The 13,776-nt window shown below is 33.9% G+C and overlaps 1 protein-coding gene across 1 annotated transcript in view; it reads right to left on the bottom strand.

Annotated features, from left to right (window-relative positions):
• Positions 1-13,776, bottom strand: part of LOC114324701 (ubiquitin carboxyl-terminal hydrolase CYLD) — a 62,330-nt gene that overhangs the window by 25,087 nt on the left and 23,467 nt on the right. The window contains exon 3 of the mRNA XM_028272569.2: positions 9,023-9,761. Coding sequence (XP_028128370.1) covers positions 9,023-9,761 — 739 coding nt within the window. The remainder of the gene's footprint in view (positions 1-9,022; positions 9,762-13,776) is intronic.

The raw sequence follows: 13,776 nt of genomic DNA, 5'->3' as shown, positions 1-13,776 counted from the left end.
AATAGACCTGCTAGCCAACTTATTCCTGTCTCTCCCAATGCTCTCCATATTTCCCCAGGAATGTCATCTGGTCCGACTGCTTTCCCTTTCTTTATATTTTGAAGCGCTTGAGCCACTTCCTCGTTTGTTATTCTGGTAACCATTGCTGTTACTGTCTCCGTTAACTCCACAGGCTGTCTGTGGAGTATTAATACTATGTATGTGTATAAAAATGATAATTTGACATTTTCGTTGTTTGAGTACATAATTTGACTTTTCGTTCGCCATTGCTATTATTTATTTGTGTTTCTTACAATATTTGTACTTTTTTGCATTATCATATCTTACAAAATATTTTGCCGAATCTACTTGCCAATGTAGACGCCCAAGGTATGTACTTTATGCACGATGGGGCATCACCACATTTCTCAGTCGCTGTTCGTCAACATCTTCATGTGAGTTATGGAAATAGGTGGATATAACCCGGTCTATATAGACATTTGAAATAACAAAAATTGCCGGAGAGCCAAATTTTGGTGGAGAGCTAGGGTATACCATAACAAATAAAGTATTAAAAGTCCCCATCGATCCCATGTGTGCAACAAACGTTATTCGGGGTCAAAGGTCAAAATTTGAGATTTTTTGGATTTTTTTCGAAAACGGTAAATTTTATCAAAAAGAACCTTAAACCAAAGTTGTAGATCTTAAAATTCTCTACAAAAATAGTCCTTACTATTTTTTTCCTAAGAGTTGCCATTCCTGAGATATCGCGATTCTAAGAGTAACATTATACATGATATGCACACGTTTCCACACCACCTGTGAGGTAGTGTACTCGGCGCGTTTTTTCACCTTGGTTTCCCCTGTAGGCCTACTCCTCTAACTGTTTTGACAATTTTAGGATAATTTAAGGAAACAATACCGGTCAAGTTCTAGATATTACCTTATTATTGATATTGATTATTGATATTGCTATTGATTGTTAGGTTAACTATTGTTATGATTTCTTTAAATATTTTAATCAGATTCATATTCTTGAAAGTCTACTTCAACAGTCTTCTTCGAATTCATCTTCTTCCTCTTCCTCTTGCTGGATGTTCAAAAATTGTTCAAATGTGACTGAGTCATTGGTCTCTTCATTAAAATCACAGGAGTCTTCCTCTGTTGTACTAAACTGGACATTTGAGCAAGACTGACCTTGGCAGTTGATACACGCTAGAGAACACAGCAACCCGACTTTTTTACATCCACATTTGGCACTACAACCTTTTTTGCAATTTCAAAAAATAGTGTTAAGGAGTTTTTCTTGAGCAGGTGGGAGTAAGGTTTTAATCGGTTCCAGAGTATTATCTATTAATTTCCAACCCCAGTCTTCTTGACTCAGTTCATTGCCTAGCCATGTTTGAACTTGATAATATTCTCGATACAAATGTTGAAAAGCAGATGCTGATGTTGGAGGAAGACATGATAGTTGTACTTGTTTCTTGTTTCGCGTATTTTTTACAAAAGTTAAGTATCGGTATTTATCAAGACAACTAATTTTTTTTTGTAGCTCCATAAACCGCAAGAAGAAAGCGAATTCCTTCCGTAATTATTGTTTGCGGTGTGGAATCAAGTTCTGTAAAAACTTTACAGCAGTCAGTCACATCTTTTTTTATTTCGAATAATTTAAGTACTGACGTTTTGCCCCTTCTGCATATTGCTGACTTAGTGTCGCAGCCGGTTATCGCATGTAAAAATAAAATGTACTTTTGGCATTTGGGATAAGCCGATAAACTTTTCGAAAAATATATCTCTGTTCGCTGTTGAGCCCTTCCAGGTTTCAGAAAATAAATAACTTTATCTACTGGAGTCCTTGTAGTAAGCAGCACTAACAAATCAACATCTACACCAACTACAATTGTTGTGTTTGTTGCCTTAAATTTTTCAATTGCTGTCTCAATTATAAGGACATCTGCGTCATTTTTAGCTTGTTTCACTTCAATACTAGCAGCTGTTAATTTGTCAGTTAACATGGAAATGAAACGAGATTTATTATTAATGTTAGCGAAAAATTATTGTTGATTCGCTGGAATTGTTATATTTTCATCAAAGATAATCTCGGAACCCGATGATGTTTTTGTAGTTCGACGACGTTGTTCTGCAGCTTTAATATTCTTTGCCGAGTCACTGTAGCCGTCAAATACCACTGTCACTGTCACTGTAAGCCCGTAATGTCTGCTAAATGGTAGACGCTTGTAATAAGCACTTATATTCACTTGAACTGAACCTTTAGTAGCACTAATAGAAACAGATAATATGAACAAGACCTACGGACAATACTGTAGCCATTGTTTACAATAGACAATCTGTTCTTTTTTAAACAATGGTATAGCCAAATGTTTTTCAAGGCCACGTGGATATAGGAAATTCAGTTTGGGACTGATTATCTTTTGAAGAAATATTTTCAGAATAGTGTAATATATTATATAAAAAAGACACAAATAGGCATTTATACTTGTCTTAAGTGCCACTTTATGCATATACGTGCTTTTGCATATAATGTATAAAGTATTTTTTTAAAATCGCGATATCTCAGGAATGGTAACTCTTAGGAAAAAAATTGTAAGGACTATTTTTGTAGAGAATATTCAGATCTACAGCTTTGGTCTGATGTTTTTTTTTGATAAAACTTACGGTTGTCGAGAAAAATCCAAAAAATCTCAAATTTTGACCTTTGACCCCGAATAACTTTTGTTGCACACATGGGATCGATGGGGACTTTTAATACTTTATTTGTTATGGTATACCCTAGCTCTCCACCAAAATTTGGCTCTCCGGCAATTTTTGTTATTTGCCAACTATTTTGATGTCTAAGTTGACCGGATTAATAGGGCGCGGAGGCCCTCATGCAGATCACCTGATTTTAACCCTAAAAGTGTTTTATTATTTACAACGTATAGCACAAGCTGTGGAAGTATTAATACATATGAATAAATTAAATATATGTTCAAAAAAAAATAGATTTTGCAAGAAAAGCTATTTTTTTTAAATCTATGGTTCACTTCACCAAACTTTTAATTCATATTGATTTTTTTTATAAAAAATTAAGTAATCGTGTGGGGAAAAAAATAAATATGCCACTTTAATTGCCTATTTGTCTAATTTGTAAAATTCTTATTAGAGGTTTCAAAAACCATATACAGGGTGAAATTTTTTCAAGACCAAAACGAACTAATTTTTTAAATTCGGACCTGATTTATTTCTAGTTTGAATAAATCAGTTGAGTGGTAACTTATAAATTAAATACTTCTTTAAATAAAATTATTTTTTGTAATAAAAGTTAATTTTTTTTAAAGCTATGGTTCACTTCACCAAATTTTTAATTCATAGTCAAATTTGATTTTTTTATAAAAAATTAAGTAATCGTGTGGGGAAAAAATAAATATGCCATTTTAATTGCCTATTTGTCTAATTTGTAAAATTCTTATTAGAGTTTTCAAAAACCGTATACAGGGTGAAATTTTTTCTAAGACCAAAACGAACTAATTTTTTAAAGCCGGACCTGATTTTTTCTAGTTTGAATAAATCAGTTGATTGGGTGGTAATAGTGTAACGATTGACCAAAATAAGAGACACATCGATCTTACCGTTCAAAAATTATGACGAATAAAAATTTCTGTAAAAATTAACAACTCGCCCTGTATATTACTAAAAAATGGGAGCAGACTAAAAATTTCTGTAAAAATTAACAACTCGCCCTGTATATTACTAAAAAATGGGAGCAGACACCTTTTAATGGTCATTTGTTATTCCACATAGCGGCTTCCATACGAGGTAGGAGTATGTACAGTTCCTCATGACACCCTGTATAATAGTGTATAAAGGCAAAAATACAGTGAAAGGTTGGGTGTGACGAACAAACAGGGAACTGTATAACGAACCAAGCATCAGTCGCTTCATAAAGGTACAGAGAGTGAAATGGATGGAGTACGTGATAAAAATGGAAAGGAAGAGGACACCAAACATGACCCTAAAATTGGGTCCAATCACGAAAAGAAGGAAAGGACGACATAGACGGTTTTATAGCGTACAGGAAGATCTCATAAAAGAGAGAATTGACGGTTGGGAAGAAAGAGCAACAAACAGGGATGAAAGGAGGAGAATAGTATGATGATTAATATTTAGGTAACATAGATGGAATACGTGGATAAAGAATATATTGCGTTACCATAACCACAAAGGATCTTTTGAAAAAAAAGGCTGTCGACACAAAAATCTAAGATCAAAAGGATTTAATCTGGATTTAAGAAACAAAACGAAATCTGCATTATCACCTAGTAAAAGACAGGCAACATCCAATTAAATAGCCACAGCCTATTAAATGCACTTGCCTTCCTTGTATTGGATACTATAAAGGAGTTTTGAAGGAGGCCTACATTCTATTCAATACTATTTTTGACTATTTTGAAGAAGACCTACATTCAACAGTGTACGTAGACGTAGCAGGCTGAATGATGATTATTTTACTTGCGATCCACACTTTATTATAAAATAAAACAATATTAAAATTGGAAAATTTCCCTTGTGACTTACAACAGAATAAAAATCATGGTTTGTAGACACTAGTATCGAGAGAAACACTGCCAACTGATTTCTGTAAATATTTAGGCCATCGAAATATAGTTTTCGTCGATTGTGTAAAGCAACATACGCTGATATCGATATAAATAGGATTTTATTAAAAAGATTAATTTATTTTAGTCCTGTCTTAAAAATCTGGTGTAAGGTGCTATAGAATATTTTACGAATTTGCGAATGTTTTGGATTATCGCTAGAACCTCGACAGCCAATGGTGCATTCTACTGTACAGAATAAGAAGCACGGAAGTAAATTGCTCTAGTAATGAAAATATGAAACAAAACAAGTAATTTCTAAGTCATCATCATCATCAATGGTGCTACTGCCCTATAAAAGAGCCTCGACCTTCCCAAGTCTATTACGACAGTCAGTTCTATCCATTGTCAATTATTGTTGCCAGTTTGCTGCGCCTATTTTTCTACCATCCTCATCTACACCATCCTTCCATCTGAGTTTTGGCCTACCCCTATTTCTACTTCCCACAGGTTGTGACATAAGGATTCTTTTAGGAGAGTTGTTCTGCTGTGATCTTGCTAGATGTTCTGCCCATCTTAGTCTTCCTATTTTTATAAGAGATACTACGTCTTTACCACCAAATATAAGTTTATATTTGTGGTATATCTCTTAGTAGTACTTTTTCCTCCAAACAACGATTTTCACACATGCCACCGAATATTCCTCTCAGGATCCTTTGTTCTAATATAATCAGAAGATTTTCATCTTGATGGTCCATGTCTCTGATCCATATATCAACACTGGTTGTATAAGGGTTTTGTATATGGTTATTTTCTGCTGCTCGTATGTCTACTCAGATCAAAATAGCATTTGTTTGCTGGGATTATCCTTCCTCTTGATTTCTTCCGTCATGACGTTCTCCTTGGTGATCAGGGAGCCTAAGTATGTAAACTTATCCACCACTTCAAGGGTAGAGTTATCAACCGTGAATTGGTGACCGATGTTTTTGGCTCTATTGTTGGGTGTTGATGACATCATTTTTTGAGGCATTTGAGGTTGCAACTTACTGGTTGCAACCAGTTGCCAAAGAGAGCTTGTTTATATACTGACAGCGAAAATGACGAGACGTGTTTTAGATATAAATCAAGTAATATTTAAGTTGCACGCTTATTTTACTGCTGAAAAATCCAATGGATGTCCTTTGGCGTGCCACCGTGTATTAGTGAGACAAAACTCAAGTCAGTTTTGAAAAACAGAAAAAGTGCAATTAGTGAAGTAGAGGTCGCACAATATAAACCTGCATCATACGAAGACTAAAGATCTTCCTGAGGATTTATAATTTTCAAAAAAATTGCAAAATTTCAAAAGCTTTGCAACAAATTCACAAAAATAACTTTACAAACTCTCACTTTAAAGGATTTTCTATGGGTCTTCAGCAAAATTGTTTGTTTTTGTTTTATTACATCTTGTTATAGCCAAATTTGTCAATAACAGTTGTTAGATACCTATATCAAAGGGTCACGAAAAAGGGTTTTTATTTACTAATTCCTCTGGTCTATGTTCATCTGCGTTTGTGAAAGCATATAGTATGCGAATAATTTTCCAATGCATCCTCGTATATACCATTTCAAAAATTTAATTCAATAACTACGCAAAATCACAAAATAAAGTAACAAGCTATAAGTCATTATTTAATTATGGTGGCAATCTAGAACGTGTTTAAAATATAATTTAATAATTATATGACCGTCACTAAAACACGTGTTCCGTGATTATTTACCACGCATTGATTCATATCTAGAATAACTACAAAAACGGGAAAAAACTGACTTTACACGAACTAGTTTTAGTAGAGCTATATACAGAGTCCAGAAACTGTATTCACAATTACGTTTAGGACCCGTTTTACGTCCATTTATACCTATGAGAGGCAATCAATAAGTTTCACTGTTATTGTGTAATAAGTTTATTTAACACGTTGACTGGAGAGTGTTGAAATATTGTCCTAAATGGAGACGTGAGAGGTATACGTGATATTGTCATCCCAACTGGGGAATAGCGAATATTTGTAGGAAATTATAATAACGTCTTTTTAACGGTCTTAACGAATCTTTTTAATTGACTTTATTATTACCTTCTCGTTTTTACATTCAAACAATAAAAGACTTTTTATAATCTGCCCTTTAGTGAAAATAGAACGATGAAAAATTACGGGTGTGTGATTTATAGCTTACAGTTACAGATTCAAAAGAAATACAAATATTTAAAGACCGGCTATTAAAACCTTTTAACGCGAATTTTTTATGCAGATGTCGTATCAGGTTACCACTTCGAGAATTCGGAAAATAGAGAAATCTGCAGGTGTAGATTGAAAACAATTTGAAAGATTTATGAGACATATAACGAACTCTTGGAAATTTTTGTGCTAGAGATATTTAAAATGAAATATATTGCAAAAAACCATGGTATATTATTATATACATAATATGTATTATTAATAAAGAAATATATTAGTCCCGTATTAAGAAAGAAATTTTTTGGCGATGTTACCAGGATGTAACAATAATAAGTAGGTAAGAATTATCTTAGCAAATTAAATTAGAAACAAACTAATCATTGTTCTACTTTAAACCAACTAGTGTAAAATTAATCCCCCAATACACTAATTAAAAAGATGCATGTCTGTAGGAGACCATTAAAGATAATTTAGTTAAATAGTCCAGGGCGCATCTGATTTGAGATGGACGTTGAGAGGTGACTCAATTTTATTTGCAGAAATTGCTTGAAAATAACTCAAATAATAATTTTTAAGTTATCCTCCCACTCAAAATGGTCCGGAACATTGATTAAATAATCAAAATGTCAAAATATGAAGGAAAAATTCGATTTTTTTATTGGTTTTTTTATTATAACTTTAAAACTATTCATTTCTGAGAAAAGTTGTACTGACATAAAAGTTGAGTAATTAAATTTCCTACAATAAAGAATTGGTTAAAAGTTTAAAAAATAGTCACCCTTGTTGCAAAATAGTAATAATTGCGAAAAAAAAAACATACAAAAACAAGTATTCGCATTTTACATTTTTTAACCATTTATGCTTCACTTAGGACCTTCATATTTTGCCCAGAAAAACTTTATGATATAGTAAAACAATACTGTAAATTTCATTAAGATCGGTTTAATAGATTTTGCAATCCCGCTTTCGCAAAAAAATCATTTTTTTTTAATGTTGCACGACTGAAAATAAAGCAGATAGCAAGTTGAATTTTTTTTGCTTATAGAAGTGAACTGTACCTTTCATTTGCAATTTGCAAAATTAAAATCGATTAATTACCACGGCGTCAGGAAATTTTTTAAATAAACATTAATTTTTGGTGCTACGCGCAGGACAGCGGTGTTTTCCACCAAAATTTCTTCCAATCTTTATCTAATATATTATTTCCTTACTCTATATTTTGTTGTATTTTAATATTTTAATTCCACAAAAATCTGACTAATTTTATTATTGTTTGTGAAATATTGTTTAAACAATTGCATATGTTTAAAAATAATAAACTTTTATTCTCTAAGTTAAAATATATGAACAAAGACAGTTTTTGCTAAAAAAAGTGCTATTTCAAAGGATAGAGTATGTGTTTTAATTTTGCAATAAACAAATTTATTTATTTATATCGAAATGTAATGAAAATTAAAATGTATCAATCATTATCAAAGGTCCCTGGAATGCCCAATCAGAGCAAACTATCCGCTGTCCTGCGCGTAGCACCAATAATTAATGTTTATTTAAAAAAAATCCTGACGCCGTGGTAGTTAATTGATTTTAGTTTTGCAAATTGCAAATGAAAGGTACAGAATACTTCTATAGGCAAAAAAAATTCAACTTGCTATCTGCTTTATTTTCAGTCGTGTAACATTTTGAAAAAATGAATTTTTTTGCGAAAGCTTGATTGCAAAATTTATGTTGCAAAATCTATTGAACCGATCTTAATGAAATTTACAGTATTGTTTTACTGTATCATAAAGTTTTTCTGGGTGAAATATGAAGGTCCTAAGTGTAGCATAAATGGTTGAAAACCGTAAAATGCAAATACTGGTTTTTGTATGGTTTTTTCGCAATTATTGCTATTTTGCAACAAGGGTGACTATTTTTTAAATTTTTAACCAATTCTATATTGTAGGAAATTTAATTACGCAACTTTTATATCAGTACAACTTTTCTCGGAAATGAATACTTTTAAAGTTATAATAAAAAAAAATCGAATTTCTCCTTCATTTTTTGACATTTTCATTATTTAAACAATGTTCCGGACCTTTTTGAGAGGGAGGATAACTCAAATATTATTATTTGAGTTATATTCAAGCAAGTTCTGCAAAAAAATTTGAGTCACCTCTCAACGTCCAAATGTACTAATATTTTTACAGATGGGCCCTGGTCTAAAATACATAATACAAATAAGTAGGTACTTACTTTTTTTGAGAGTCGAACTTTTATGCTCGTCCTTGATATCCGAAAAATGATTTGTATAAAACTTGGCGGTACTCTTCTTCAACGTACTGTTGCCGTCCAGTAGGTGATGCAAAGGGTTGCTACTCTTATTGCGTCGACTCAGGGTGTTGTTTTCCACATAATTGACATATTTTTCTTTGACGTTGTCGTTTTTGTCGAGTTTCCTCATCGATCCCGTGAAGTCGTCCAGTTGTTTTCTATCGGTGGTACCCGACCATTTTCCTCCTATCACATCTATCAGATCTATTTCAGTGTTGTCCTTGGGTTTCTTCATCAGCGTCGTCTTTTCTGGTTGAATTACGGTGTTCTGATCGAAGTCGTTGTTTGTGTTAACCGAAATATTATTGATATCCATCATGTTCTGAAGGGACAGGGAACTTCTTAAGTAGGTATTGTTGCTGTTGGTATGTTTATTCGTAGCGAACTTCTTCGTTGGATATTCGCCGTATTTCGTCACTATCTCCTCGTATTTAGGCTTTTCTTCGTTCATGCCGTTCGTCATGCTGTACAAGTTCTTCTCGACCAAAATGTCCAAGTCGGATTGGGGCGGGGGAGCCGAAGGTGTGCCGTTGCAGATGGCGCTACTCATGTTTAAAGGTCTCACTCTTTCTATGGTCGTAAAGACCGCGTAGCCGGGATTGCATTTGAAGTACTGGATTCCTGCACACTGACCGTTGCATAGGTTGTCTTTCCTCTTTTCCTGAAACAAAATTTTTTTTTGAACACTGGCATTTTTTTGTTCTGCATACATATTATGTAAATAAGGAGATAAAAAACAATTTCGAAATTATAGAGGTATATCTATACTATACATACAATGCAACACTGGAGACCTTACGACAGTAAACGACCGAGAGGAAGACCACAGATGAGATGGTTTGATGATATTAAAAGAGTAGCCGGAACAAATTGGAAATATGTTGCTCACGATAGAGACCGATGGAAAAGGAGTTGGGAGAGGCCAGTGGCGGCTCGTCAGAGGAGGCAAGGGAGGCTCAGCCTCCCCATAAATTTTTTACACACTCTATACTGTTTTGTTTATCATGAATCGCGAAAACAACAATTACTCTCACTATTATACAACGTGTAAATTCCATATTATCACTAATTATCCATACGTACGGAGCATTAGCATTAGAACACATGATCGCGTCTCAGTTTTATTACATATAATATTATTGTAGGCAGGACCCTGGGTTATCCCGAGATGCACGAAGGGAGCCGAGAAGCCCAGCATTCTCCGTTGCTAATGCTCCGTGCAGCGCAGCAGGCGTTTACGGAGACGCGGTCTCCTAACAGTGGCATCTACGGCGCCATCACACGCTGCCCGGAGATATACCAAGGGAGGCAGAATAGCTTCTCAGCTCCGTTGGGTGGTTGGGTGCGTCTCGGGACAACGAATTTTAGGGTCCTGACTAAAAATAATGAAAAATCTAAAAGTGCGAATTTTGTTACGAAATTTGGTATGTGGGGTTATAATAATATTTGGAACAACTTGCTCAAATAACTTTTTCCGATATCTCTAACTCAAAGCAAAATATCGGTAATTTATCGTGTTTTTGAATTCGCAGTAGGCCGCGTTTAGAATTAAAAAAATTCAGTTGAGTATCTTAAAAAATTTGAAGCTTCATTATGTATGGACTACAAAACTTCAAATCTGTATTTATTTTGATATGCATAGGTATCTATTTACAAATAGATGGAATTGTTAACAAATAAACGACACAAACTTTGGTATTAAACTTTTACTATTAGACTAACTATTTTTAAAATGATGATATCATGAAATTATGAATTAGGATGATATTATGAAATGTAAATAAAAAATGGTCAAAAGATGGGGCCTTAAATTACATTTTTTGGCGCATTTTTTTGCTAGTGCAAATTTGTCTAGATATTTTACAGTTAGGTATAGCCTCCCCTATTGTAAAAATCACGAGCCGCCACTGGGAGAGGCTTATGTCCAAACGTGGACGATAGAAGGCTAAGAAGAAAAAGAGGCATATCACTTATTAGCACAGCATATAAAGTTCTATCAATTATCTTGCAAACGAGACTCACTCCGTATTCGAAAGATATTCTAGGCGACTACCAATGCGGCTTTCGTGCTGGAAGGTCAACAATAGATCAAATATTTACGATACGACAAATATTAGAAAAAAAACTGGGAATTCAACCGAGATGTACACCAAAATTTCGTAGATTTCCAGCAAGCATATGATTTGATAAAAAAAGCAGATTATGGCTAGCAATGCTAGAAATCGGAATTACACGAAAATTACTGGAGCTAATTTAAATGTGCGTGATACTCATATGCACAGGTAAAGATAGGAAACAGAACATCGATGCCATTTATTATAACATCAGGACTTAGACAAGGAGACCTTTTATCACCGTTTTTATTCAATTTGGCCTTAGAATATGCAATAAGTAAAATATCGTTTGGGCTGACAGGGGATTTGCGAATCGATGATCAAAACTATTGTTGGCTTTTGCTAATAATCTAGATGCAGTGGTTCTCTACAAGAGATGTGAGAGAGGTTTTTTCACAACTCGAAGAGGAAACAGGTAGTCTGGGTCTTCGAATAATGAAGAGAAGACGAAATACATCCTAGTAACTAAAAATCCAAGACCAAGAGTTAGGCCTAACATAACTATTAATGACCACAACTTCGAAGTAGTAAAAGAGTTTTGAATATCTGGAGATGGTAATCACAGATGACAATCACATAGAAAAAAAGGTCTCAGCAAAGATAGCTGCTGGGAATAGAGCATTATACTCCCTATCATCATTATTAACATTTAAGCTGCTTAAAAGAAAATCTAAATTAAGACTGTACATGTCAATTATTCACCCAGTTGTTACATATGGATATGAAACATGGACTCTACATCAGCGGGAAATAAATAAGCCGCTGGTATTCAAAAGGAAGGTTCTCATGATATTTGCGCTCAAAGAGATGCAGTGACAGGCGAGTGAAGAAGACGTCGTAATGCTGAATTGACGACTCTGTATGGTACTGAAAACATCGTCAGACATATAAACGGTAACCGAATAAGATGGACAGGTCATGCCGTAAGATCAGAGGAAGACAGAGTGTTGTTTTGATAGACCAAACGGTAGAACTATAATTAAGCGAAACCGACCTTATTCCCACTGGTATCTGCCTCATTATATGTTTTGGTGTTTCAGTCTCCAACATCCATTCAACATGACCCATCCAGGGCCATGCTGGACTGGCTATATCTTCTGCGCCATACGTCATTTTCTTTCACCCCTTTATATATGTGTCTAAGGATTTTTCGTTCAAACGTACCTAATAGGTACTCATCGTTACATTTCATCTCGTACCTTCGCTATCATCTCATTTCTACAGTGTCCATGTCTCTGATCCATATATAAGGTCCAACTTTATCAGGGTTTTGTATATTTTGCAGTTGGTTTTTCTTGTGATGTTGTTAGATCTTAGATGTTTAATTGGTCCATTATATGTCTTATTAGCAATATGTATTCTTCTCTTAATTTTTTCACTGACATTGTTATCTGCGGTAACTAGTGAACCTAGATATGTAAAAAGTTTCACGCTTTCGATGTTAGTCTCCTACTGTCAGATTCTGTAGTTTTCTTTAACCTGTCTATTTCCTGGCCTTCATTTTTTACATATCAATACACTTAAATTCTTAAATTGAAGTAAAAAAAATATCAGTTTGCATACTTCTTTTTTTTTTTCAAGCAGTATATAACAACATTACGAATTCTCTAATTATTGTTTAACGCAATAAAAAATAAACGTTAACACCCACCTCAACAACTATAACACGAATCTGTGGATGAAAACTTACAAGGTGACAGAGTTTATCCGCGGTAATGAGATTAACAGAAATAAAAAAGTGACTCAGATCTTAATGAAATATTCGTTTGATCGATAATTAATTATTATGAAGGTCGAGAATTACGATTTAAATAAAGGACAAAATTCAGATAAATGCCATACGGTGCTTTATTCTACAAATATTATTCGAGGCATTTTAACTTTTTATCAAATATCTATATTCTCCATTTAATAATACAAGGCAAGGTAGACGGAAGAAGAGGGACCATGTAGAAGAAAAACGTCATGGCTTAGAAACCTGAGACCTGAGATCCTCTGCATCACTTTTCCGAGCTGCCTCAACAAAATGACTAAGTATAGCCAATTTCATAGCCAAAGCTGGATAATCGAGCACGGCACATGAAGAAGAATCAAATATTTTTTTCCGATCTATACTTCTAGATGTCTCCAAAATAACAAAATCCCTAAAGACTGGAACGAGTAACTGTTTGGTGGAAATTTATTTTAATCTGCAATAATTGTGGAGAAAAAGGATATTGAATTCTTTTTCTCTTGGGGCACATACCAAATATTTACGGACCATGGTACTATGAAAAAAAGATAATTTCTTTCGATATTAATAACTGACTGCAAATGGTGTGGGTGTGGTTCAGCATGTGTTTGGTGTTTTAACTTTCTACATATAATGAAAATAAACAATAATCGTTTGGGATAGCTCATTTAATAACAGAGAATATTGTAGAACAAATAAATAGAACAAATGTGATCGTCTTCAGAGGTTGGTCAGAGGAGAAAGGGCTTGAATGCTAAATAATGAAATGAAAGAATGAAAGAAGAAAGAAAATGAAAAAAAAAAAAATTAAAAGAAATCCATAAGAAAGG

This window comes from Diabrotica virgifera, chromosome 1 (assembly GCF_917563875.1).
Source record: "Diabrotica virgifera virgifera chromosome 1, PGI_DIABVI_V3a".
NCBI classification, from domain to species: Eukaryota; Metazoa; Arthropoda; class Insecta; order Coleoptera; family Chrysomelidae; genus Diabrotica; species Diabrotica virgifera.
Note: the sequence above shows the minus strand (reverse complement) of the source record. Positions and strands in the feature narration are given on the sequence as shown.